This window comes from Natrix helvetica (assembly GCF_964273705.1).
Source record: "Natrix helvetica genome assembly, chromosome: 5".
NCBI lineage: Eukaryota > Metazoa > Chordata > Lepidosauria > Squamata > Natricidae > Natrix > Natrix helvetica.
The window spans coordinates 150,374,243-150,401,208 of NC_138551.1; the positions used below are offsets into that span (position 1 = coordinate 150,374,243).

The following is a 26,966-nucleotide window of genomic DNA, read 5'->3' on the forward strand; positions in this document are numbered from 1 at the left end:
TCCTTCCTCTCTCTCTGTCCCTCCCTCCCTCCCTTTCTCTCTGTCTTTCTTTCTTTCTTTTTCTTTCTTTCTTTCTGTTTCTGTCTCTGCTCTTTCTTTCTTCTTTCTTTCTTTCTTTCTTTCTTTCTTTCTTTCTTTCTTTCTTTCTTCTTTCTTTCTTTCTTTCTTTCTTTCTTTCTTTCTTTCTTTCTTTCTTTTCTCCCAGACACTTTCCCTCCCTCCCTCTGTTCTGCGGGGTCATCACAAAAAGCAGCCTAATCCTCTTGTCAAACCCCTCCTCATCGCTTTGAACATCTGCTGGAGCAGGAGGTCAGCGGGAGAGAATGTCCCCACCCTGCCCCACCCCACGGCCTTTCAACAAGACGAGGCCAGTAGAAATATGCTTATGTTCCTCGCTGGGAAGAGAGGGAAGGGGCTGCAGACGGGGTCCAGGGGAGACATGGGTTGTTTTGCTGGCCAGCGAGGGAACCGAAGAGCCCGAGAAACAAGCAGCTTCCTTAGATATGGGGAAGGCATGAATCCTCCTGCTTTGGTTTTTGTTCTGGGCTTTGAGGATCTGTGGGTGGACTGGAGTTGGCAGGCAGAGAAACTGCAGGGATGAAGTGTTCAGGGGTTTGCTAGGCTGTTTGTGCACCAGAAGTGGTTGGCTAGAGAGCCAAGCAGGAAGGAAGAGAGTAACGTTATGGTGCTAGAATCCTTCCTCCAAGGCCTTCTTTCTTTCTTTCTTTCTTTCTTTCTTTCTTTCTTTCTTTCTTTCTTTCTTTCTTTCTTTCTTTCTTTCTTTCTTTCTTTCTTTGCTTTCTCTCTCTCTCCCTTCCTTCCTCTTCCTCTGTCTCCCTCTTTCTCTTCCCCTTCCTTCCTCTTTTTCTTTCTTTCTCCTTTTCTGTCTTCCTTCCTTCCTTCCTTCCTTCCTTCCCTTTCCTTCCTTCCGCTTTCTCATCCTCTTTCTTCCTCTTCCTGCTTTCCTTCCTTCCATCCTTTGTTTCTTCCTTCCTTTCCCTTCCTTTCTCTTCCTTCCTGTTTTCTTCCTCTTCCTGTTTTCCTACCTTCCTTCCATCCTTCTTCTCTTTCTTTCTTTCTTTCTTTCTTTCTTTCTTTCTTTCTTTCTTTCTTTTTTTTCAATGCAAAATAATCAAGAAAAAAGGAACACAGAACATGGAATAACAGGGTTGGAAGAGACCTTGGAGGAGGAAGAGGAGGAGGCAGGATGGAATATAATCGTAGTCTTGACATTTGTTTAAAAATAGGTGCTCTTTTGTAAAGTGGTACATCCTGTCAACCAGGCTAGATGTCATGGGATTTATGAGTGGTTGTTGATCTTCCTATCTTTCTTTCCTCCTTCCTTCTTTCCTTCCTTCCTTCCTTCCTTCCTTCCTTCCTTCCTTCCTTCCTTCCTTCCTTCCTTCCTTCCTTCCTTCCCCCTACCTTTTGTAACTGTCCTTCCATCTTTTTATGCCATAGAAATGAAGTGAAGCTTGTTTATTTGTCTGCTGTTCTGTTGTGGGCAGCCATTCCCTCATTCTCATCCTAACCAGCTATAATTGCAGCTTTAATCATTTGTACTGTCTCGTCTCCTTCTTCCTCCCCTTTATTATTTCTTCGTGTGTCATCACTTTTAGATTTGAAGGCTAAAAGCAGAGGCCGTTTCCTCCGGCATGTCTGTAGGCAGTTTTGTGTCAAAAAGAAGCCTCTTCAACCTCTTGGGTTTGAGCTCGTGCAGAAAGTGTATACAGATAGTCCTCAATTTATGGCCAACAAAGAATTCTATTCTATTCTATTCTTCTCTATATTCTATTCTATATTCTCTTCTCTTCTACAATCTATTCTATTCTATTCTTATTCTGTTGTCTTCTCTTCTCTCCTATTCTGTTCTATTTTCTCTTCTATTCTGTTGTCTTCTCTTCTCTCCTATTCTGTTCTGTTCTCTTCTATATTCTGTTCTGTTCTCTTCTAAACCGCTTGGATGGGCCCCCGTTCGCTCAATGACATCAATCAAGCTCCCCATTCTAAAATTTTAGGCTACAGATATCTTTTGCTTCCATCGCTGCCATTTCTTCTGGGCATTAAATCTGTGTTGGTATTTATATATATATATTTGCCCTTTGTTTTCTTCCTGGACCTCAATTTGGGATTGTTATCGAAACAAAGGCTTGCATTGTGGCCTCTGTGAGTTCAGATGCATTGTGTTCCCAAGTCAGACGCATGCCCCTTGGTTCAGCCACAAGATAAAATGTGGATTTCAACCTCCATCCCAATTTCTTCTGCTCCAGGAGGGTCTTTTCTTAGATTCAACAGCTGGATGTGTTGGATACTACTGGCTCGGAGTGATAGAACGGCCAAATGCTTATCTCACCGATAGTTTGTATATTTGTGGCTTCTTGGCATGCCGGAAGTTGAAGAAGTCAGGTTGAAGTGACAAAATGGAAACCGGGTGGAAGTCGGGAACTGATAAAATGGAATTATGCCACCCTCCCCACTCTCCTGCTTCTTAGGGGTTTCATCTAAAACAGTTTCTCAATTGCTGCTTTCATCTGTTTTTTTACACTGGCTGGTCACGTTTAGGCCCATGAAGCAAACGTAACAAAAGTTCCTCTAGGGTGGTTAAAACATTTTGGAATACAGGCAGTCCTCAACTTACAACAGTTATACAATACAATACAAAGCAATGCAATACAATGCAATACAATACAATACTACAATACAATACAAATACAAATACAAATACAATACAAATACAATACAATACAAATACAATACAAATACAATACAAATACAATACAAATACAATACAAATACAATACAAATACAATACAATACAAATACAATACAAATACAATACAAATACAATACAAATACAATACAAATACAATACAATACAATACAAATACAATACAAATACAATACAAATACAATACAAATACAATACAAATACAATACAATACAATACAATACAAATACAATACAAATACAATACAAATACAATACAATACAAATACAATACATATACAATACAATACAAATACAATACAAATACAATACAAATACAAAACAATACAATACAATACAAATACAAATACAAATACAAATACAAATAATACAATACAAATACAATACAATACAAATACAATACAAATACAAATACAAATACAAATACAATACAAATACAATACAAATACAATACAATACAAATACAAATACAAATACAATACAAATACAATACAAATACAAATACAAATACAAATACAATACAAATACAATACAAATGCAAATACAAATACAAATACAATACAAATACAATACAAATACAATACGAATACGAATACGAATACGAATACAATACAAATACAATACAAATACAAATACAATACAATACAAATACAATACAATACAAATACAATACAATACAAATACAATACAAATACAATACAAATACAATACAGCACAATACAATAGCAGAGTTGGAAGGGACCTTGAAGATCTTCTAGTCCAACCCCCTGCCCAGGCAGGAAACCTTCTACCGTTTCAGACAAATAGCTATCCAACCTCTTCTTAAAGACTTCCAGTGTTGGGACATTCACAACTTCTGGAGGCAAATTCTGTTCCACTGATTAATTGTTCTAACTGTCAGTAATTTTTTCCTCAGTTCTAGGTTGCTTCTCTCCCTGATTAGTTTCCATCCATTGCTTCTTGTTCTACCCTCAGGTGCCTTGGAGAATAGCTTGACTCCCTCTTCTTTGTGGCAGCCCCTGAGATATTGGAAGACTTCTATCCTGTCTCCCCTAGTCCTTCTTTCTCTTAAGCTAAACATACCCAGTTCCTGCAACCGTTCTTCATATGTTTTAGCCTCCAGTCCCCTCATCCTCTTTCTTGCTCTTCTCTGCACTCTTTCTAGAGTCTCCACATCTTTTCTACATCGTGGCGACCAGAACGGAATGCCGTATTCCAAGTGTGGCTTTACCAAGGCCTTATAAGTTCATTTAGTGACCATTACAAAAAAAGTTAATGACTGTTTTTCACAGTTATGACTGTGGTGGCATCCTTATGGCCAGAGGTGGGATTCAGCCAGTTCTCTCCAGTTCGGGCGAACCAGTAGCAGCAGTTGCGGGAGGCTCCGCCCCCCACCCCGCCGTAATGCGTAAGCACTGCGCATGCACAGAAGGCGGTGGCCTGCGCAGACGTGCAGGCTCAGATTTGTGAACCGTTAAGGAAAGTAATGAAAATTCAGACGCTTGGCAACTGATTCCTATTTATGACGGTCGTAGTGTCCCGGCGTCATGTGATTCGCATTCGCCGACTTTCTGACAAGCCAGGTCAATGAGGAAACTTAACCCCTGATGCGATTCACTTAGCAACTGTCGCAAAAAAGGGACAAGATTCACTTAACAAATTTTTACTCGGCGACAGAGATTTTGGGCTCAATTGTGGTCATAAGTCGAGGAGTACTTGTCGTATCTACAGGAAATAATTATATCGTGTAGGAGGGAGAGAAAGAAAAAAATCACACTCAGTTTGAAATCCACACCAGTAGGGGGTGATCTTTCCTACGATTATCATATAAATTGTGATAAGAAAGGCGAGCATCTCTTATATTAAATATTAGGAGGATGGGCAAATTAATTATATCTGCTTCAAAAATGATGTTCAGTTTGCTACCTTATATTTACTACCTCCTCTCTTATGGCAGATTTAATCTCTGCATGTTTAGCTCCCGTTTTGCCCAGCCTTTAAAACACGAGGAAATCTTTGCGTTGTTTTTGTTGTTGTTTTTAATAGCACCATAATAAATAGTCGTCAGCGTCACATTGGAAAAAGACGTCAGGGAGTTTGTTTACCAAGAAAAAAGTGGCTTACAAAATTAAAAAAAACGCTGCTTTTTTTGGTGAGACAGTTATGCACGGTAAAACTCCTATATTAACAACATTACGCTGAAAATGTAATTGTGCTTTTTTTTTTGAGGCATTTAAACTAATATTAAAATACCTTGCTTTGGTGGTGCAGTAGCAAATTTAAAGCTTTATAGCACTGACTTCATTAGAAAATACCGTGCCATGCTGAAGCTTGCTTTACGGTGGCTTCTATTTGTCGCAAACATGGCTAGGCCATCCCAGATGCCGAACGAAATCAAGTAACCCATATTATATTTTGGGGGGTATTGTGTGGCCTAAATTTATGACTGCATATTTCTGTTGGAAGGAGAGGCCTAAAGTGGCGTTGAAAATCAAGGCAGCGTGGCTTTGATTTTGCGTATAAAGTTTATACCGATTTGGTATCGATTGCTCCGATTGATCGTTAGAAATATTTCAGTATAAGAATTGTTAGTGGATATCTCCTAAAGTCTGTCTCGTTAAACTGCCTGTGACTAAAAAGAGGAAGAATGGGGAAAAGAGTTACATTAGTAGACTAAAGAGAATAGTTGTAAGATTGTTATGGTTATGTAACTGATTAAGAAATAAAGAAATTATAGTATATGGTTAAATGTAGATTTAAAAAAAAATGAAAGAAATGATCTCTAGGTTTAAAATGGAATTAGAGGATATACGCTGTTTGGTAGCAAAATATATCGCTGGAGAAAATAAGAAATGAAAAGCTGGTGAAACTGTGAAGGGGCAATTGAAGATATTGTTTATGTAGTAAGAAAAAATAATTATGAAGATGAAAAATAATGGAAAGAGAATAATTTGGCTGAAAGTGAAAACAATGTAAAACGGACTGTGTAAATGAGAGGAGGGGAAAAAATGCGCTTGTTCCTATAATACGTATAATTTGTATTAAAAAATAAAAAGAATTGAAAAAAAAATTAAACTGCCTGGGACAAACGAAACATATTCAAAAGCCCTGTTTGTCTTGGATTCACCCCCCCCACCCCAAAACGATACAGGTAGTCCTCAATTTACGACCACAGTTGACCCCCAAATTTCCATTGCTAAATGAGATAGTTGTTAAGTGACCGTTTTACCACCTTCCTTGACATAGCCGTTAAGTGAGTCACTGCAGTTGTTAAGCCAGCCACATGGTTGTTAAGTGACTTCCCCATTGATTCGGCTTGTCAGAAGGTCGCAAAAGGGAATCTGCCCAGGACACTGCGACCGTCATAAGTAAGAGTCAGTTGCCAAGTGTCTGAATTTCGCTCACGTGAGCATGGCGACGCTGCAAAGGTCGTTAAGTCACTTTTTTCAGTGCCATCGTAACTTCAGACAATCGCTAAATGAATGATTGAGGTTTATAGGAGGTGGAGGCAGCTCAGAGGTTCATGAATAATCCTGCATACGTTATCTGCCACTTGTCAGAAATGGTGTTGGGTCTCCTGCTTGGGTGGGGCGGGGGGTTGGACTAGATGACCTGCAAGGTCCCTTCCAACTCTGTTCATCTTTCCTACATGACACTTTCTGAATTCGGCTTAGATGCGTTCTGCAGTGGGGTTCACAGTATATTTCTTCTGTGTTAACTGTATATATATATATATATATATATATATATATATATATATATGTTTTCGTAGATTTTCACGGGTGTAGGTATGCTGGTTTTGTTGTATTCGGGTCTTTTCCCGTGTAAGGTTGAGATTGTCTTTGCAACGTTTCGGCAGGATCACACCTGCCATCTTCAAGCTGTGGGCTTAAAAAGCCCACAGCTTGAAGATGGCAGGTGTGATCCTGCCGAAACGTTGCAAAGACAATCTCAACCTTACACGGGAAAAGACCCGAATACAACAAAACCAGCATATATATATATATATATATATATATATATATATATATATATATATATATATATCCTGCAATTCGCTCATCCATTGAGGTCCAAGATTGCTTTGCTTTTTTTTCCTTCAGGAACTCCAGGCAGCTCATCAACAACGGCCCTGTGAGGTAGGTTGAAAAGAACCACTGCCCCCCCGTCCTGCCCAGTGAGTTTCTTTGACTGAACCCATGTCAGACCACTGACATGGTTTGACATGGGCTCAGATAGTACAATACCATACAATATAATAGCAGAGTTGGAAGGGACCTTAGAGGCCTTCTAGTCCAACCCCCTGCCTAGGCAGGAAACCCTCTACCATTTCAGACAAATGGCTATCCAACATCTTCTTAAAGACTTCCAGTGTTGGGGCATTCACAACTTCTGGAGGCAAATTCTGTTCCTCTGATTAATTGTTATCACTGTCAGGAAATTTTAATCAGTGATAGTGAATATTTTTGGAACAAAGGTTCCAAACCCAAACCCTGAAACCCCAAAACCAGCTGGCTGATGCACGCATGCCTGGTTTTTGGTCATATTTGGCTGTTTTTCAGGCCATTTTCAAGCCACTTTCAGGGTGTTTTGGGGGCCATTTTTGAGCTGTTTTTAGCCGTTTTTCGGGCTTTTTTTCAGGCCACTTTGGGCTGTTTTTCAGGCCTTTTATGGGGCCATTTTCCAGTGCTCCGGTGCCCTCAAAGACCAGCTGGCCAGCACGCATGGCGCCCCAAAAACCAGAAGAGCAGCTGGCAATAGCGTGCATATCCACAGAGAGGACTGTGCGTGCCACCTCTGGCTGCCTCGATCTTTCTAACTGATTGGCCTTTTTTGCCCCCCCCCCCTACTCCCCCAGCCATCTTTTTCCTGTCCCCAGGGTGGCTGTTAGGATAACTTTACACGCCATTCGATTCCCGCACAGGGTGTGTGTCTCGGTGGCAGGGCCAGCTCTAACACACACACACACACACACACACACACACACACACACACACAGAAGGTCCTTGGGCATCAAAAGAGAACTAGATTGGCGTTTCCCCGCATTTATCCTTTTTGTGCAAAAAGTGAGGATGAACTCCTGCCAAAGGCTCTTGCATAAGGGTTAGGGTTAGGGTTAGGATCAGTAGGCATTAGTTTTTGACCCACCTGCACCCCCCCTCCACCTGGGCTGTGTGTGTGTGTGGGCGGTCCTTTTCCCTGCCTCGCATGCCTGAGCATCCCAGGTGTTTCCACCTGCGGCTCCCCCTTCCTTCCCCCCGGACCTCCCCCCCCCTTTTTTTTTCAAACCACCTCTCCAGCGCCAAACCCGCCCTCCCGCCTCATCCTTTCTGCGCAGGCCCTGAAGTCTGGCAACCGCAGGCTTTACGATCACCCCGCCCCGCTTGGCAAAAGAGCGTCCAGCCGGGGCTGCTTCTCTCTCTCTCTTTCTCTCCTCCCACCCGCCCCCCTCTCCTCCTCCTCCTCCTCCTCCTCCCCTTTGGCTGTAGTCTGTGGGCGCCCGCGCGCATGTGCGTGGCTTTCGCTCGCCTTTTGCGGCTCGAGGAGGCGGAGAGTGGTGGAGGGAGAGGCTCAGCCCGGGGGGAGGCGGCGCCGGTTCCTGGAAGAGCCCAGCCTGGGGAGTTGGTCACATTCTTGGCCGGCATTCAAGAGCTGAGCAGACACCAACAAACAGAGGAGGAGGCGGAGGAAAGGAGGAGCAGCAGAGCAAGCAGCCCCGCCAGATCGCCTGCTCGCCCGCCTGCCCGCCTGCCTGAGCTCAGCGCCCCAGCCTCCTCCGTCCGGGCGAAGGGTGAGCGAAGGGGGCCCCCTTGGACGCCCAGACCCAGAAGGCGCAGCCGCCATCCAAAAGGACTCCGCGCCAGCCGGCCAGACAAGCCGCCGCCGCAGAAGCAGCAGCAGCACCAGCGGAGAGCCGCCAGCGGAGGAAGCCAGCAGCGCTGCTGGGCGAGGGGACGATCCGGGACCTCCTCCCCCTTCCTCCCTCTCTCTCTCTTCGCCCCGTCGGCTTGGCGGACATGGACAGAAAGGCAGCGCCTCCCTCCCGCCCGACGCCAGGAGTTGCCGCTTGGACCGCGGACGACGCGCCCCGGGGCTACTAAACAGCCCCCCTCTCTCCTTCCAGATCGCTTTTTTGATCCCCCTGGTTTTTTGGGGGGGGGTCCGGAGAGGTTATTTTTTTGGGGGGAAAAGGTTTTTGGGGGGAGGGGGAGAAAAGGTCTCTTTTTTGGGGGGGTCAGCTGGAGAGAGTCGCGCGTCCCCCGCTTGGTGTTGTTGGACCTTCGCTCTCCTTGCTCCCCCTTCTTTCTAAAACTTTCCCCCCCCCCTTTCCCGTTTTCTTTCTCTCTGCTTTTCTCCTCGCTTGGTTTTTGGTCTTTTTTGAGGGGGGGATCTTGTTTGGGGGACAAAAAAAACCCCTTTTTTCCTCCTCCTGCAACTTGGGAGGCGCGAGAGAAGGAAGGGGAAGGAGGGAAAGAAAAAAGAAAAAAAGGAAGACGGGAAATGTGAGCTCGGCTGGTTCCCCATCTGGAGAGGACCCCGGCCGTCCCATCCGACCAGGGGAAGGGGGGCTGCTTTTTTTAACCCCCCCCACTCACCTCCCCTCTTGGAAGAGCCCGGGGGAAAAAAGACCCCCCACCTTCCCCCTTCTCACCCACCCACCCATCCCAGGCTGGAACCGGGGCGCCTTTCCCGCGGGGCCCCCCAGGCGAGAGGAAAGATTCGCCGCCGCCGGAACCCCCCGGGACGCGGGCCGAAGCCGCCGAAGATGGAGACGGTCCCTCGGGGCGGCTTCCAGCCTCACCCGGGGCTTCAGAAGACGCTGGAGCAGTTCCATCTCAGCTCCATGAGTTCCTTGGGCGGCCCGGCTGCCTTCTCGGCGCGTTGGGCGCAGGAGCTTTACAAGCGGGAGACGGCCAAGGAGGCAGCGTCGGTGGCCTCTTCGTCCTCCTCCGTGGCCGGCCCGGAGGCACCGCTGCCTCCTCTGCCCGCCATCCCTCCTCCTCCCGCCCCGGTGATGCCGGGCCCTTTCTTCATGCCGTCGGACCGCTCGACGGAGCGCTGCGAGACGGTGCTGGAAGGCGAGACCATCTCCTGCTTCGTGGTGGGCGGCGAGAAGCGGCTCTGCCTGCCCCAGATCCTCAACTCCGTCCTGCGCGACTTCTCCCTCCAGCAGATCAACGCCGTCTGCGACGAGCTGCACGTCTACTGCTCCCGCTGCACCGCCGACCAGCTGGAGATCCTCAAAGTCATGGGCATCCTGCCCTTCTCGGCGCCCTCCTGCGGCCTCATCACCAAGACGGACGCCGAGCGCCTTTGCAACGCCTTGCTCTACGGGGGTGCCTACCCGCCAGGCCGCTGCAAGAAGGAGATGCCCGCCGGCGCCGCTGCCAACACCCTGGAGCTGGAGCTGACCGAGGGCAGCTTCAGGATCTACCACGAGTGCTTTGGCAAGTGCAAAGGCCTGCTGGTGCCCGAGCTGTACAGCAGCCCCGGAGCCCCCTGCATCCAGTGCCTGGACTGCCGCCTCATGTACCCGCCGCACAAGTTCGTTGTCCACTCCCACAAGGCCCTGGAGAACCGGACTTGCCACTGGGGCTTCGACTCGGCCAACTGGCGAGCCTACCTGCTCCTCAGCCCGGATTATGCCAGCAAGGAAGACAAAGCCAGGCTGAGCCAGTGCCTGGACGAGATGAAGGAGAAGTTCGACTACAGCCATCGGTACAAGCGGAAGGCGCCCAGGGTGAGCAGGGGGGGAGCTTGCTCTTGCTTGGGGGGGGGAGGTGAGGGGGTCTCTATATTTTTTGGTGTGTGTGTGCGCGCGTGTGTCCCCTCTTCGAAGGTCGACTTTGCAGATAACTGGAAAGTCAGAGGTGGCTCCCAACATTGGGATTTCAGAAGACCTCAGAGAGAGAGAGAGAGAGATGCTAAGTGGAAGTCCGAAGGTCCTGCAAGGGGCAAAAGGCAGTAGTTTGGTGCTTGGGATGTTTACTACTTGGCAGAGGGCATATATACCCAATCCCTTGGCAGAGGGCATATATACCCAATCCCTTGGCAGAGGGCATATATACCCAATCCCTTGGCAGAGGGCATATATACCCAATCCCTTGGCAGAGGGCATATATACCCAATCCCTTGGCAGAGGGGATATATACCCAATCCCTTGGCAGAGGGGATATATACCCAATCCCTTGGCAGAGGGCATATATACCCAATTCCTTGGCAGAGGGGATATATACCCAATCCCTTGGCAGAGGGCATATATACCCAATCCCTTGGCAGAGGGCATATGTACCCAATCCCTTGGCAGAGGGCATATGTACCCAATCCCTTGGCAGAGGGCATATATACCCAATCCCTTGGCAGAGGGGATATATACCCAATTCCTTGGCAGAGGGCATATATACCCAATCCCTTGGCAGAGGGCATATATACCCAATCCCTTGGCAGAGGGGATATATACCCAATTCCTTGGCAGAGGGGATATATACCCAATTCCTTGTCAGAGGGCATATATACCCAATCCCTTGGCAGAGGGCATATATACCCAATCCCTTGGCAGAGGGCATATATACCCAATCCCTTGGCAGAGGAGATATACCCAATCTGTCAAGCTTCTTTATATCATGTGTGGATCAGTTTTTGTAGTCTGCTACCTGGATGGGGCTTATGGTTATTCTTAACCTCTCTGGAATGAACATGACTTATGTGGAGGATGGTGAATGAATCCTGAAACACGTAGATAATTTATGTTCTTGGGATCGGCTTAAGGCAGTTGTGCTGGGCCAGGTGGTCTCTTTTTCCCATTTGGAAGCAAGTTGTCTCGAGTTTTTTCTTGCCTGGGTAAAAAGATGAAGTTTTAAATTCAATCTATGTCTGCCTTTCCTTGGGATGGAAAGGCCTGATTTTTAAAAGTAAGCGTGCAGCTGTACTTCTGGCAAGAGGCGTGTGTGTGTGTGTGTGTTTGTGTGAATCTCCAAAACTGGCTTTGTGCACACAGTGGAGGCTTATGCTGTGCCAAAAACTCAGTTTGCAGTAATGTGGGTGAAGCAGGACCGTTGGTGTGTACATGAGTTTTACAGATGTGCAAAGAAACAAAAATGGGATATATCAGAACTCTGGATGAGGTTTGCAAGAAAACAAAATAAGTGGAAAGATACAGATTTGTGAGGCTCTGCATAAAGTGTTTTTGTCCATTTTTGGGAACCAGCAGGCTGCAGTGACTTTCTATCAAAATAAAACCCTTTGCCTTGTGTTTTGTTTTGTTTTTAATTTGGGGGAATGTAGCAGACGTCTCAAAACTGGGATAAGTTGTGCCTTTGGGTCAAAGAAAGATTAGCCATTGTGTCTTTCTTGCCTTCTTACATGCACTTGCCATTCTGGTTCCTGGTCTGCCCCCCTTTGTGTTGTGTTTTATACTTAAATTTACACAGGGCACACAGAAAGATTTTCTGTGCTGCAGTGGCATTTCTTAAAAATGGAGAATTATGTTGCGTAGTCTGTGGTTTTCATCGACCTGCCGTAAATCTCAGGAACTCTATAAAGTGCATGAACTAAAAAAGAAAAAAGAAAGAAGCAGTTAATTAATCAATTAACCAATTTACTAAACGGGGAGAGAATTGTCATATTATACATTATTGCTGATTTGAAGAAATCCAAGGTATTTTTTTTATTTTCTCTCTCTCCAGTAGTCTGTCTCTTTAGCATTTCACATAGAGAGAAATTTTAACACATCATCATCCGAGCGATTCCTATTGTACTAATTCAGTGCACTTATAAATACGATTGGGGTTTAGGATGTGTGCACAGACTGTTTATCTTTTTTGATGCCCGGAATTGTCTGCCTGTGGCTGCCTTGCCAACAATTTTTGTACATGGGTTAAATATACACTCCGGAAATCGATGTGTCCTACTCTGGGCTGCTCCAATTACTTTTCAAACATGCCAGGCAACTGGGGAGTCTGCCCAGCCAGACAATTTAAAGAGGACATCGGTACAATATCCTCTTTATTTAATCTGCGAGCCGTGTTCAAGTTCCCAGAATCCTTGGGGTTGGGTGAGAAATTGGCGCGGTGTGGAAGCCATGCCTTGGCACCAGACCCTGGGGAATAAAGTAGAAAGGTTAGGGGGGGTTCCTCTTGAAAATTTAAAAAAAAAAAAATCCAGTTGCATGGTCCAGAGATTTAGTCTGCCTCCCCATTGCCTTAAAAAAAAAAGCAATAGTAATATGCAAAAGAAGGGAGAATTTTTTTTAAAGTTAGCTCTGCAATTGTGCAGGGTTGTCAAATCCTCTCTGAATCATGGGGATTTACAAATCTATAGAAAACCACTTGATGGCTGGCAGGCAGGTGGAGGTGGGTACTTCTTCAGTAAAGGCGTTTTTTTTCCTCTCTTTAAATTCCTATGCATCTAAAACCCACCCACCCATCCATCCACAAATTTGAGGCCGAAAGCATGCACCACCACCGCAAAGGAGCCCAATAAATAATCATCTTTTTTTTTTAAATGGGTGCAGAACAAAGAGACAGATTTTTAAAAATGTCCTAGCTTCCTCCTTGTGTTTTTCTCTTGAGTTTTCACTTTTTTGAAGAAGAGGAAGCCATTTTCTGGGGAACTTTCCCCCCCCTCCCCTTCTTTTCCTTTTCTCCACCACCGCATCTCCCAGAGTGTCAATGTGAGAGCTATTGTCAGAACATTGGAGTCTAAAGACTGCACATTATCGCTCATAGACCAGCCTGGATGCAGCGTTAATAGCTTGTCTCTCTTTGGCTAATCGCGTGCTAAAAGTAGCAGTTGCCTGAGTGAATAGGAAGAGAAGGAACAGTAAAAAAGGATGTATTTTGAGGGTGGGGGTGTGTGTACTTTCATTGTAAGTCCTAGCATTTTAAAGTGTCAGAAATCTTTTTGGTGACCCAAGAGTAAAACATTCAACGTGCATTTTGTGTTTTTTGTGTTCCATCACTTTCTGAGACTCTTGAACAGGAAGCTTTTGAGCTACAGAAATAATTCCCAAAATGGTGGGATTAGGACTTTGGAAAGGAACAACCGATGATCTGCTTGGAAGTACCCACTTTAGAGGTCATCTAATCCAACCCCATGTATACTCTTGATTCCAGACAAAAGAGCAAGCAGTGAAAAGCTAGGGATTTTTGTGGGTTTTGAAAAAGCATTTTCTTTGATTTCATTTCTCTCTCTCTCTCTCTCTTTTTTTAAATCTACCATACAACTTGTGGAGGTTTGTGTCTTTTTTAGGAGAATGCAGGTTAGAAGTATTTTTTCCTTCCGTGATGCCGTTTGCTTTGGTTTAAAGGAGCCAAGGGGAGACAGGTAGACCCCCCCCCCCACAGTTTAAGCTATATTGTGAGAATAGAGTAGACTCGAAGGTTAGTTTTAGCTGCTTTTTCTGAAGAGCTGGGCTTTGTATGAATGCTTGAATTTGGCTTGTATTTTGGGAGGGCCTTGATTACCTTCCTCTCTGTTTACTGTCTTCCATGATTAACAAATGTAGCAAGAAAAGTCGTGAAACGGGACAAACTCACTTAACAAATGTTTAATTAGCAACATAAATTTTGGGCTCCGTTGTGGTTGTACCTTGAGAACTTTCTTGCCGCAGTTTGTTAAGTGAATCACTGCAGTTCTTAAGCTAGTAACAAGGTTGCTACTAGCTTAAGTGAACCTGGCTTCCCCATTGATTTTGCTTATCAGAAGGTATCAAAAGAGGAATAATGTGACCCCCAGACAGTGCAACTGCCATAAGTACATGCCAGTTGCCAAGCGTATTAATTTTGAGCATGTGACCTACTGGGATGCATCAATGGTCATAAGCCATTTTTTTTCACTACCATTGTAGCTTCGAATGGCCATTAAATGAACCGGACTATGTGTACTTAATTCACTGATACTGACTGGGGAATTCTGGGAGTTGAAGTCCACACCTCTGAACGTTGCAAAGGTTGAGAAAGCCTGATCTATATTTTATTTATTATTTACTGCTGGAGTGCAGCCTATTTCTTTTGGCACTTCCGGAACGTTTGAGCGTTTTTTCTTTTCTTTTTCTTGGGATTAATCTTTCCCATACGGACTTTGAAATCTCTTAAAGCCACAGCTGGACTTTGCTCCTCTGTGTTTTCCCCCACCTCCAAAAAAATGTGGTATGTTTCTTTTTCCCCCCTGTGTTTCTTTTTCTTGGGTCTTCTTCCTTTTCCCTTACTTTTTTGAAGAACTTCAGACGAGGGCTGGCTGATTCCTACTTTGTGTTTGTTTGATGTGTCTGCAAACAACACTCTTACGCAACACTCAATTTCTAGGTATTTTTGAAGTGCTTTCCTTTAGAGTTTTTTTTCTTTTGTCATTGGCGTGCTGGTTAAAGGAGCTTAAAGAGGATGCCTAAGACATGAAAAAGATACCAAGTTGTCTACTTTTGAACTAATCTGTCTCTGCTTTCTTGCAATTTACTTTACAACACGAAAATTCAGAAGCCTCTTATGGCTGCTGAAATCACCAAGCTGTGTTAAATCTGCATCTAAATACTAAGCCAGGATACTTTTTTTTTTTTTGGAAGTATTTATTTTGCACGGAGTTAGATCGACACACTTTGGATTAGTGTAACTGTGCCAACTTAGCCACGTTATGTTTTGTAAGCCACGATTTATAGCTTAGTTCAGAATTCTTTATTGGCCAAGTGTGATTGGACACACAAGGAATTTGTCTTTGGTGCATAGGCTCTCATCATGAATCATAACGTACTACAGCACTTAATGATAGTCATGGGGTAAAAATAAGCAACCAGGAAACAATCAATATCAATATAAATAGTAAGGATACAAGCCACAAAGCTACAGTCCTGCAGTCGTAAGTGGGAGGAGATGAATGATAGGAACGGTGAGAAGACGAATAGTAATAGTAATGCAGACTTAGTGAATGGTTTGACAGTGGTGAGGGAATTATTTGTTTAGCAGAGTGATGGCATTTGGGAAAAAACTATCCTTGTGTCTAGTTGTCTTGGTGTGCAATGCTCTATTGCGTCGTTTTGAGGGTAGGAGGTGAAACAATTTATGTCCAGGATGTGAGGGGTCTGTAGATATTTTCACAGCCCTCTTTTTGACTCGTGCAGCCTGCAGGTCCTCAATGGAAGGCAGGTTGGCAGCCATTGTTTTTTCTGCAGTTCTGATTCTCCTCTGAAATCTGTGTCTGTCTTGTTGGGTTGCAGAGCCAAAGCAGACAGATATGGAGGTGCAGAGGACAGACTCAATAGTTATGCAACAACCCTGGCTATCTGGACTTAATGGAATGTGTGACTCTAGCTGGATTTACTCTGTTAAGCTGTAAGGGCCTGCCATTGTGTTAAAACTAAATATCCTTTAATTCGTGGCTTTGTACATAGGCTAGTAAGGAGCATCCTGTTGCAATTCCCTCATATGCAAGTCGATTTTTTTTCTTTTTTGCCTCACCTTTTCTCAGGATTTATAAGGCCTTGGTAAGCTACACTTGGAATACAGCATTCAGTTTTGGTCGCCACGATGTAGAAAAGATGTGGAGACTCTGGAAAGAGTGCAGAGAAGAGCAACGAAGAGGATTCAGGGACTGGAGGCTAAAACATATGAAGAACGGTTGCAGGAACTGGCTATGTCTAATTTAATGAAAAGAAGGACCAGGGGAGACATGATAGCAGTCTTCCAATATCTCAGGGGCTGCCCCAAAGAAGAGGGAGTCAAGCTATTCTCCAAGGCACCTGAGGGCAGGACAAGAAGCAATGGGTGGAAACTAATCAAGGAGAGAAGCAACCTAGAACTGAGAAGAAATTTTCTGACAGTGAGAACAATTAACCAGTGGAACAGAATTTGCCTCCAGAAGTCGTGAATGCTCCAACACTGGAAGTTTTTAAGAAGAGCTTGGATATCCATTTGTCTGAAGTGGTGTAGGGTTTCCTGCCTAGGCAGGGAGTTGGACTAGAAGACCTCCAAGGTCCCTTCCAACTCTCTTATTCTATGCTATGCTATGCTACCCTACCCTATTCTATTCTGTTCTATTCCACAATATTCTATTGATACTCCATTGACAAATCAGTCAGTTACCATTTCTTTAGCTGAGATGCAGTCTTGATTTGAGTAAATCACCAATTGGATGCTTTTTGGATGGTTTGATTTGCAGTTCCCTGCAATCTTAATGAAGAATTAAGGAAGGCCTGTTGGAAAAGGAGCATTGGGAAAATGTCTATTTATACTCAAATATATAGGGGAAAAAAATAGTACTCACCTCTCAGGTTATTCTATTTTACTTCCAAGGCCCCTGTTCACAGAATATTATAGAACGATAAGCATTTTGTTTTCATAGAAATAGGTGAAACGTAACTTCCTTTCCAAAGGTTTAAAGGAAATACGTAAGAGACGTCTTGAATCTTTGTGGTTGAGGTGTGGAAACATGCCCAGAGGCAGAATTTCCCCCCACGTGTCTTTAGAGTTGAATAAATCACTATTGGTTACCAATAAATAATAATAAAATTAACAGTTGAGCAGACCCAAGGGGAAAAAACCCAACCAGCCTAGTTGGGATTCCCATGGTATTGTGTGCCTCAGATCAATGCAAATGACATTTGTATCCTTCTTTCCCTCTTTTTTCTTTTTTTGGTTTCTTCTGCAAAGTTCTGCTCAAGTCAGTGGTATCACGTTAAAAGGATAAGGTCATGGACTTGGTTTCCCAATCCCTTTTTTCTTTTTTTTTTCTTTTTTGGCTAGCCGGTTTGTGTAATGTCTGTCTCAAAACAGTTGAGTAAGGGTGTTGAAGAGCAGACAGGATGTGAAGTGTTAGGAAGTCTGGGTGGAATATAACAGAAGCTCCAGTATACGTTGAAGGACGCAGGCCATAAACTCTTCCAGCTTCAGGTGCAGTTTAGCTGCCCTTGAAATTTGGCCGAAACTATCTTTTTTTTTTAAAAAAAAAATTGATTTCTGGAGTTTCTACCACGCTTAGTTTTCCCCCCTTCTGTTTCCCCTCTTCTGCTCACTGTGAAATGGTTGCACAAACCCCTCGCAAGCGTCTCCTTTTCTTTCAGTGTTGCGTCACTTCCTTCCTTCCGTTCTTAAAATGATGCAAACCAAATGAATTCTGTGGATGTCATTGAGTTTAAAGCTGCGAAGCTGAAGCTGCATTTTGACTTTGCAAACAGCAGCAGGTTTTAAAATCTGCCTCCCTTCTGCTTTCTGTTTGTGTCTTCTCGTGTAATTTTATAAGGAACAGGTTGATTAAGGAGATAGTATTTTTCAAATGTGGTTTATGAGGGTAGCTAGGATTTCACATTAGCCTCTTCCTTTAGATTTGTCTGCATAATTCTGGTATCCCAGGTTACCTTATTATTTACCTTATTACGGCTGACAAAAGCTCCAGCTACAGACATGGCCTGCAGTCAGCTAATTTTTTTTCCTCTTATGGATGCCCAGAGGCCTTTGTGGAAGCACAATGCTGCCACTTCCTCTCCCAAAGTCAGTCAACGCAAAGTCTAGCACCCTGGCCAGTGTTTCAGACACACTAGATGATCGCATTCTACCCCACACATCCCTGCGACCAATCCGCTCTCACAGAGAGGGACTCCTCCGGGTACCTTCCGCTAAGCAGTGCGGGCGGGCGGTGCCTAGGAGTAGGGCCTTCTCTGTGATGGGCCCAACCCTCTGGAACGACCTCCCCCCCAATATTAGAACTACTTTGGACCTCCGCTCCTTCCGTAAGAAACTCAAGACCCACCTGTTTCGACTAGCCGGCCTGGCCTAATTGTAATTACAAGTAACACTCACTACTGACCTTCCTGGATGGCTTTTTAAATTTTAAATTTTGGGGTTTTAAATTGGTTTTAGAATTGTTTTAATTATTTAATTAGTTTGGGTTATATTTACAGACTGTATGTTTGCGTTGTTATGTCTGGTGTTTTATGTCATGTTTTGTTGTTTTTATATATGAACGGTCTGCACACCGTCCTGAGTCCCTGCGGGGAGAGGGGGCGGTCTATAAATTTAATAAACCTTAACCTAACCTTAACCTTAACTAGATACCCAGATGTAACAGATTGTGGGTTCTGAGAGACTTAAACACACCCTCTGCTATATGGATTCCTTTTGGGTTAGCTTTCGACTGTACTTGGAAGACTTTTAATGGCGAGAAAAATAGCCACAAAAATCTATGCCTCTCTAGTCTTTTCCTGGTCTTTTTTTGGGGGTGGGTGGGAGAGGTTATATCTGACCCACAGCTCTTAGCTCTGGTTTGCAATAATCCATGACCACTGGAGAACAATCAGTGAGCATTTCATTTCCCTTGTACAGTATTTGTTCCCTGCCTTCTAATAGCTGTGTGGATTTTTTGCAAGCCAGGTCTGATAGCCTTAATCTCACCTTCAGAAGTGAATTTCTCAGTACAGAAGGAAAGCACCAATGGCAAGTGCTGTCGTAGCGTTTTCTGAATCCCCTTGATTAACCATGAAACATATCCTTAATTAATAGACTGGAACAATAAGATACACTCCATCTCCCTTCTCGGTTCTCATCTTTGTCGCCTTCCTCTAAGCAGGGCCGTTAACGGAGACTATTTGTGCAATGTGGTAGAACCAGCAAGCCTGAAGCTCTAGTCCCCCCCCCCCCTCCAATCGTGAGGTTAAATTTCTGGGGAAAATCCTGGTCGGAAGCCCAGTAACTATGCAATTGAGTTGTGGGCAAACCCATTTCCTGTTCCTGGTGTAATTATTAGAAACCCCCCCCCCCTTTTTTTTTTCCCTGGGTTAGTTGTCATGTGGACATTGGGTTTTCCTTCCATACTCTTTGGAGGCAAACAAATGGATTTTAAAGAGCATTGACGCCTTTGCAATTTTGGTATTTAAGAATATCATGGACAGCCAGGAAAACATACAGATAGGACAAATCTATCCAGAGTTTTAGCTTGGAAGTACAAACGACCTGGCATATATAGCTAGTCCTCGACTTACGACCAAAATTTCTGTTGCCAAGTGAGAGATTTGTTAAGTCAGTTTTGCCCTGTTTTTATGTCTTTTCTTGTCACAAGTGAATCACTTCAGTTGTTAAGTGAGTCACAAGGTTGTTAAGTGGATCTGCCCCCCCCAGACGTTGCTCATCAGATGATCGCCAGAAGGGGATCACGTGACCCTGGGATACTGCAACCGTCATAAATATGAGTCAGTTGCCAAGCATCTGAATTTTGATGTGACTCTGGGGAATGCTGCAATGGTCGTAAGTGTGAAAAACAATCCTAAGTGTATAATTTCGGCGGCGTCGTGAATTTGAAGGGTTACTAAATAAACTATTACAAGTTGAAGGCCATCTGTATCACATTTTGGACACGTGGGAAAAAACCAGCTTCCATACTTCTGGGCAAAGTGGAAGGAAGGAAGAATAGAACAACCAACATGAAGGAGGATATATATTCAACTAGCTGGATACTCATGCTTCGCTATGAAATTATGTGATCGGGCTTGATACTTAAAGCTTGAAACTTAATGTAGAACGTGTAACTCCTTAGCATCAGAGTGTGTTAATATAAGGCCATTGGCAGTTGGAACAGAGTTCTTTTCAGGTGGGGAGGGGAAGTAGAATGTCTAAACTCCCAGCCTGCAAGCCGGATGAGTCACACGCTGGCTACGCCCACGCCCGGTCTAGTGAAGGGGCAGCATCAGAGCATGTTAATATAAGGCAACTGGCAGTTGGAACAGAGTTCTTTTCAGGTGGGGAGAGGGAGTAGAACATCTAACTCCTTAGCATCAGAGTGTGTTAATATGATCCTGTATAAGAAATACTAATGATCCGATGGTCATTTCGAAAAATCCTTTCTTAGTGAGCACCTAGAAGCCAAGAGGAAAATACGTGCCAAATAGGACAGATCCTCTCGGATAAAAGTTTCTGTTTTGGTTGGTAAGAATGGACACCAAAACGATGTCACTTCATCAATCAAACCACAGGCTTCCTAGAAATCCTTTTTTTTTGGGGGGGGGGGTTACAAGAGGACTTCCTTTGGGCTATTGATAAGCGTGTGCACATTTTCAGAACAGAGAAAGCTTTTTGAGGGGAGGGATATGTCTCTTCGGTGGCTTATTTTTGCCGAGACTTTCAGACAGGAACTTCCTGTGTGCCGAAATCTATCCTCCAACTTCCTCGATGCTGCTTCCTGTTGAGAAAGAAAGTTTGTTGAGTGGCGCTTTTGACTTTTGAGTCAAAGTTATTGCTATTTTTTTCCCCTTCATCACTTGCAAACCACATGGGCTCCCCCCCCCCTCGCTTTCTGATCTGGTGGGGAGGGGAAAAAAACCCATTTACCGGAGAATTTCCATGATCTTAGTTTAGGTTTAGTTGGAAGGAGGAGAAACCCACAGAAGCTCTCCTCCCCCCCCCCCAAAGGAAAGAGGAATTTTCAGTAAAACAAAGGATGTTCTGAGTCATTTAATGGCTGAAGCAATTAGAGGCATGACACACCCTAATAATGGGAATGTCAGCACTTTGAGCAAAAAATTGAAGCTGCTTTTTTCTTTTCTTTTTCCAACAAGTCAAACCAATTAAAAAAAAAACTAATGCAAACACACAGCTAAACAGGAATCTTGTCTTATAGAATCAGCATTCAGGAATTTTGTTTTTCCCTAGCCTTAAAAAAAACCCATATCAGATTAAATCTAATGCACTTAAAAAAAAAAACCCAAACCAGATTAAATCTAAAACTATTGATTTGCAGAGTGGGGTGCTTTGCTTCTGAATGACACCTCCCCCCCTTTTTTTTGAGGGGGGGGGGAAAGCAGCTTCAACTGATCTCAAGTCTCCCTAATTCTTTTCCAATCCCCCAGAGTTTTAGTTGCAAATTCTGCTTTAAAATGCAACAAAATATTCCCTTGCACATGAAACATTTACCGGAGAGAACTTATGTGGTTCTGAAAAATGAGTGCTCCTCGGGGTTGAGCATGCCTTCTGCATGAAGTTATTGTGAATGAATTAACATCGTTCACTATTTTTTTTAAAAAAATTTCTTTTCCCCCTGTGAAAATGTCACGTTGGCCTGTATCCGGGTGCATTTTTAGAGCGTTGTAAAGCTGGTTTCGAAGAACGGCATACAAAGATGAAGACTTGAGTTCACCCAGTCCCTCTGGCGTGGGAGACGTCGTTTAGGCTTTGCTTTAAAAAAAAAAAGATAAACAAATCTACGGAAGACAAAAATTTAGACACGTTCTCCAAGTTAGGTCAGGAAAGTAGAGAGAAATGTAGATTGGGCTGGACTAGAAATTGAACAACAGCAAAATTCCTGACCCAAAACATTTGCAAAATCATTTTGCTATTTTGCCCCAGAAAATTATATTGATGTGCCTCGGTGGGGATAAGAGTGTCTTCAAAGAGATTTTTCTCTATATACCATTTCCGAAAAGACAAGAGCCTTCCAATCCCCTTCATCTTGAGTTGGCGCACCATTTTGAATTCCTGCGAAAAATATATTTCTGCTGGCTTTTGGAATTCAGCTTGAAATTTTAAGTTCGCTTTCTTTTAAACCCTGCTCTTCTTTTCCTCTTTTGTTTGGCTGGAGGAGAGGTTTGGCAGGAAATGGACTGGGGGCCGACAAATATACATATATATGGTCGCCAGCTTCAGTGCTTTTGTTCCATCCTGTTGTTGCAATGCTTTAATTTCCATTTTCAGGGGTTTGGTATAAGAGAGCCTATAGGGCTAGTCCTTGACTTACAACGGTTCGTTTAGTGACAACAGCACGGGGAAAATGGACTTACGAGCCTTTTTTCACACTTCAACATCCCTGTGGCCATGTACAATAATACAATACGATAGCAGAGTTGGGAAGGACCTTGGAGGTCTTCTAGTCCAACCCCCTGCCCAGGCAGGAAACCCTACACCATTTCAGACCAATGGATATCCAACATCTTTTAAAGACTTCCAGTGTTGGGGCATTCACAACTTCCGGAGGCAAGTTGTTCCACTGATTAATTGTTCTAAATGTCAGGAAATTTCTCCTCAGTTCTAAGTTGCTTCTCTCCTTGATTAGTTTCCACCCATTGCATGAGACTAAATTTCTCCTTTTGCGCTCTTCTGACAAGCCAAGTTTGCAACAGGGGAATCACATCACCTTGGGACATTTGCCAAGCACTTGAATCAGGTGCCAAGCGCGTGAAGTTTGATCAGGTGACCCTGGGGTCATAAGCGTGAAAAATGGTTGTAAGTCACTTCCCCCCCCCCCCAGTGCCGTTGTCGCTTTGAAGGAACGGTTGTAAGCCGAAGGTTACCACCTGTATTGCTTGACAATAAGGGATGCTGTGGCTCAGTGACTAAGACGCTGAGTTTGTCGATTAGAAAAGTCGGCGGTTCGAACACCTAGCACCACCGCATAACGGAGTGAGCTCCCGTGACTTGTCCCAGCTTCTGCCAACCTAGCAGTTTGAAAGAATGTTAAAAGAAGATGCAAGTAGAAAAATAGGAACCACCTTTGGTGGGAAGGTAACATCATCACAAGCGCACCAGAAACCTGGAAGAGGAACAGGTGACAGGCGACATGGCTCTATGTGCCACTTTCGGCACGCGTTTCACAGGTTCGCCAGCACGGAAATAGGATATCATTCCTGCGGATAGGATATCGTTCAGCGAGGCACCTAATCTGGCTGAATTGTGTGTTGAGTGTTTTTGCGCCCCGAGTGTTTTTGAGCCCCGTCTGGCGTGAAGGGTCCTCTTCCAAACACACTGGAGAAAAAGGAGAAGCCCCCTTTTTTGGTGTCCCCCCCAATCCAATCGACACAGTTTTGATCCGAACCTCTTCCCCCGCTGCGCTGGGAATCTAGTGACACCCCAAAAAGAAGCCACAGGGGGTGGGGAAACTGGTTGTCCATAAAGGGGAGAAACTTTCAAGCGCTCTCTTGAGAATGAATAATCATGAAAAGTGGGTCTTTTCACACAAAGAGTCGGTGCACTTCCTTAGGACTTTTGCAGAGTTGTCCATTTCCCTGGCCCGTCTCTTCATGCCTGTCACTCAAAGAGACCCCCCCTTCTATTGAGGCTATTTGCATGAAAAAAAAAGCAGCCCCTTTTGGGCCACCCTCTGGATTTCCCTGCCTCTGAGCATAATCCTCTGTGACATCACAATTAAGTTTCCTCGGAAACCTTTGTGACCCTTTGTGCCGTCACAAGAGAGAAAGAGGGGGGAGGATTGAACAGCCAAAAATTAGGTAGGTGCCACGGGAGGAAATTCCTTGCATTTGATTTTGTGTGTGCGTGTGTGTGATGATTTGCCACCACAGCAGACTGTGGATTGCCAAATTTGGCCTGTTTGCTATAATGGAGGGCGTTTTTTTTAAAGGATCTGGCACTATTTGCCAATGGAGAGAGGCCACCGTTCAATATTTTGTGGCCAGTCACCAAATCTGAATTTGGAAAGCTTTTTTTTCTCTCTCTCTCTCCCTGCCCACCAGCATTTCTCCAGTTGTTTTTTTTAAAAAAAATATATATTTTATTTTAAACAATAGCTCCACATCAACAAAATCTCCCTTGGAAACTGTGAGGCTCAGTTGCCAATTTCAACTGTATCTTGTTTCCTTCTCCTTTTGTGCCCCGTCTTAAAGTCTGTCTCCCCCCCACACACCATCATCCATCTCCCCGCTCCCACCCAGATGCTGCACCGAGCTTGGTGCATCCTGGAGCTTCCTTTCTACTGAATGAACTGCTTGTAAAAAGGGACTGTTGGAGAGGAATTAGGAAGGAGGAAGGCAGAGGCAGACTAAGACAACAGAAGTGTGATTTCCTGCTTCGCACAGCGTTTTTTTTATTTTTAAAATCCCATTTCTTAGAGCAAGGGGTAGACGAATGATGGCGAATCTTTTTTCTTATGGCGTAAAATTCCTCCTTATTTCCAGGTTGAATCTCTCCTTGGTCAGTTTCCATCCATTATTCCTTGTCTGGCCTTCATAGGCTTTGGAAAATAGCTTGACCCCTTTCTCCTCTCCGTGGCAGCCCCTCCAATATTGGAAGATGCTCTCCTGTCTCCCCTGGTCCTTCTCTTCCCTAGACCAGCCATGCCCAGTTCCTGCAACCGTTCTTCATATGCTTTAGCCTCCAGTCCCTTAATCCTTTTGATTACTCTTCTCTGCACTTTTTCTAGCGTCTCCACAATCTTTTTTTATAGCGTGGTGACCAAAACTGGATGCAGTACTCTAGGTGTGGTCTTACTAAGGCTTTACAGAGTGGTAGTAGTACCTCCCTTGATCTTTATTGTATCCCTCTGTTCATGCAATTTAGGATTGCATTGGCTTTTTTGGCGGCTGCTGCAGCCCGAAAAAAAATTATGGGGTATGTGAATGTACTTCTTGTCTATTCAGGTAGTCCACGACTTAAAATAGTTCATTTAGTGACTGAAGTTTACAACGTCACTGAATTTTTTTTTCACAATTAATGACCACGACAGCATCCCTTACGGTCATGGGATTTTGCGTTCTAGATAATATATCACGTGGCAAGGTTCGTTTGGAGAAGCCGGTTTGCTCTAATGGTGAAGGCACCAGAAAGTACAGTCGGTGGTCTTGAGTTCAAGTTCTGCCTTAAACCATGAAAGCCAACTGGTTGAATTTGGGCCTCTGTCTGTCTGTCTGTCTGTCTGTCTGTCTGTCTGTCTGTCTGTCTATCTATATCTATCTATCTATCTATCTATCTACATCTATCTATCTATCTATCATCTATCATCTATCTATCTATCATCTATCATCTATCTATCTATCTATCATCTATCTATCTATCTATCTATCTATCTATCTATCTATCTATCTATCTATTTCTCTCTCATTTCTCTCTCTCATTTCTCTCTCTCTCTCTCATTTATCATTTCTCTCTCTCTCTATGTGTGTGTGTGTATGTATGTATATATATATATATGTATATATATATATATATATATATATATATATATATATATATATATATATAATTTCTCTATCATCTATCTATATCTATCTATCTATCTGTCTGTCTGTCTATCTATCTATCTATCTATCTATCTATCTATCTATCTATCTATCTATCTATCTATATATCTATCTGTCTATCTATCATTTCTTTCTCTCTATCTATATCTATCTCTATCTATCTCTATCTATCTATCTATCTATCTATCTATCTATCTATCTATCTATCTATTTCTCTCTCTCATTTCTCTCTCTCATTTCTCTCTGTCTCTCTCATTTATCATTTCTCTCTCTCTCTATGTGTGTGTATATATATATATATATAATTTCTCTATCATCTATCTATATCTATCTATCTGTCTGTCTGTCTGTCTGTCTATCTATCATTTCTTTCTCTCTATCATCTATCTATATCTATCGATATCTATCTATCTATCTATCTATCTATCTATCTATCTATCTATCTATCATCTATCTATCTATTTCTCTCTCTCATTTCTCTCTCTCATTTCCCTCTCTCATTTCTCTCTCTCATTTCTATCTATCATTTCTCTCTCTCTCTCTCTCTCCCTCCCTATCTATCTATCTATCTATCTATCTATCTATCTATATATATATATATATTCTCTATCATCTATCTTGTTGTGGGGAAAATAGGAGAAAACAACTCCGCAGGATACGTTTGCCACCTTTGTGTTATTTGTACAAATAATAATGGCGGGCTAACAAATTAAATGAATACATTTGTAGGCGGTCCAACTCGCGAGTTGGCTGACCCTAGAAACCTAAACGTGAGAAATAAACCCGATGACCTAACCTCCTTAACTATCTGCGCCTGTGCTTTACGGGCCACACTTCTTAGGGAGGATGGGATTTGTAGTCCACCCTCCGCCGGGTAGCCGGACGAGGAAAGCTTGTTGTGCGGTGCTGAATCCAGGAGCTGCTTGTGTGGGAGGGAAGGAAAAATAAACCTTCCTGGTTGAAAAACAATTTACGATGAGAGAGGATATTGTCACTGGGTGTGCACTGTTGGTAGGCTGGTGTCTTCAGTGGCTTTTTATTATGTTTATTCCACTGAGGTTTTGTTTGTTTATTTGTCAAAAGCAGCGTTTCCCAACATCTTAACCTTAGAAGCTTCCCACTTGCTGCTGAAAGGAGAGAAAAAAAAAAGGAATATAAAAGATTACAACACCTTCCTTTCCCTTGGGAAGCCTTTTCCTCTTGCCCCATGACTCCTGTGCGTTGTTGTTGTTGTTGTGTGTGTGGTTTTTTTTTCTACCTGCAGTCTTAACTCGATGCTCGGAGGCATCCTGAGTGTGTT

General features: G+C 43.7%; 1 protein-coding gene across 1 annotated transcript in view; it reads left to right on the top strand.

The window, feature by feature from the left end:
• Positions 1-8,984: 8,984 nt before the first annotated feature.
• Positions 8,985-26,966, top strand: part of SKI (SKI proto-oncogene) — a 146,190-nt gene continuing 128,208 nt past the window's right edge. The window contains exon 1 of the mRNA XM_081954941.1: positions 8,985-10,468. Coding sequence (XP_081811067.1) covers positions 9,494-10,468 — 975 coding nt within the window. The 5' untranslated portion in view covers positions 8,985-9,493. The remainder of the gene's footprint in view (positions 10,469-26,966) is intronic.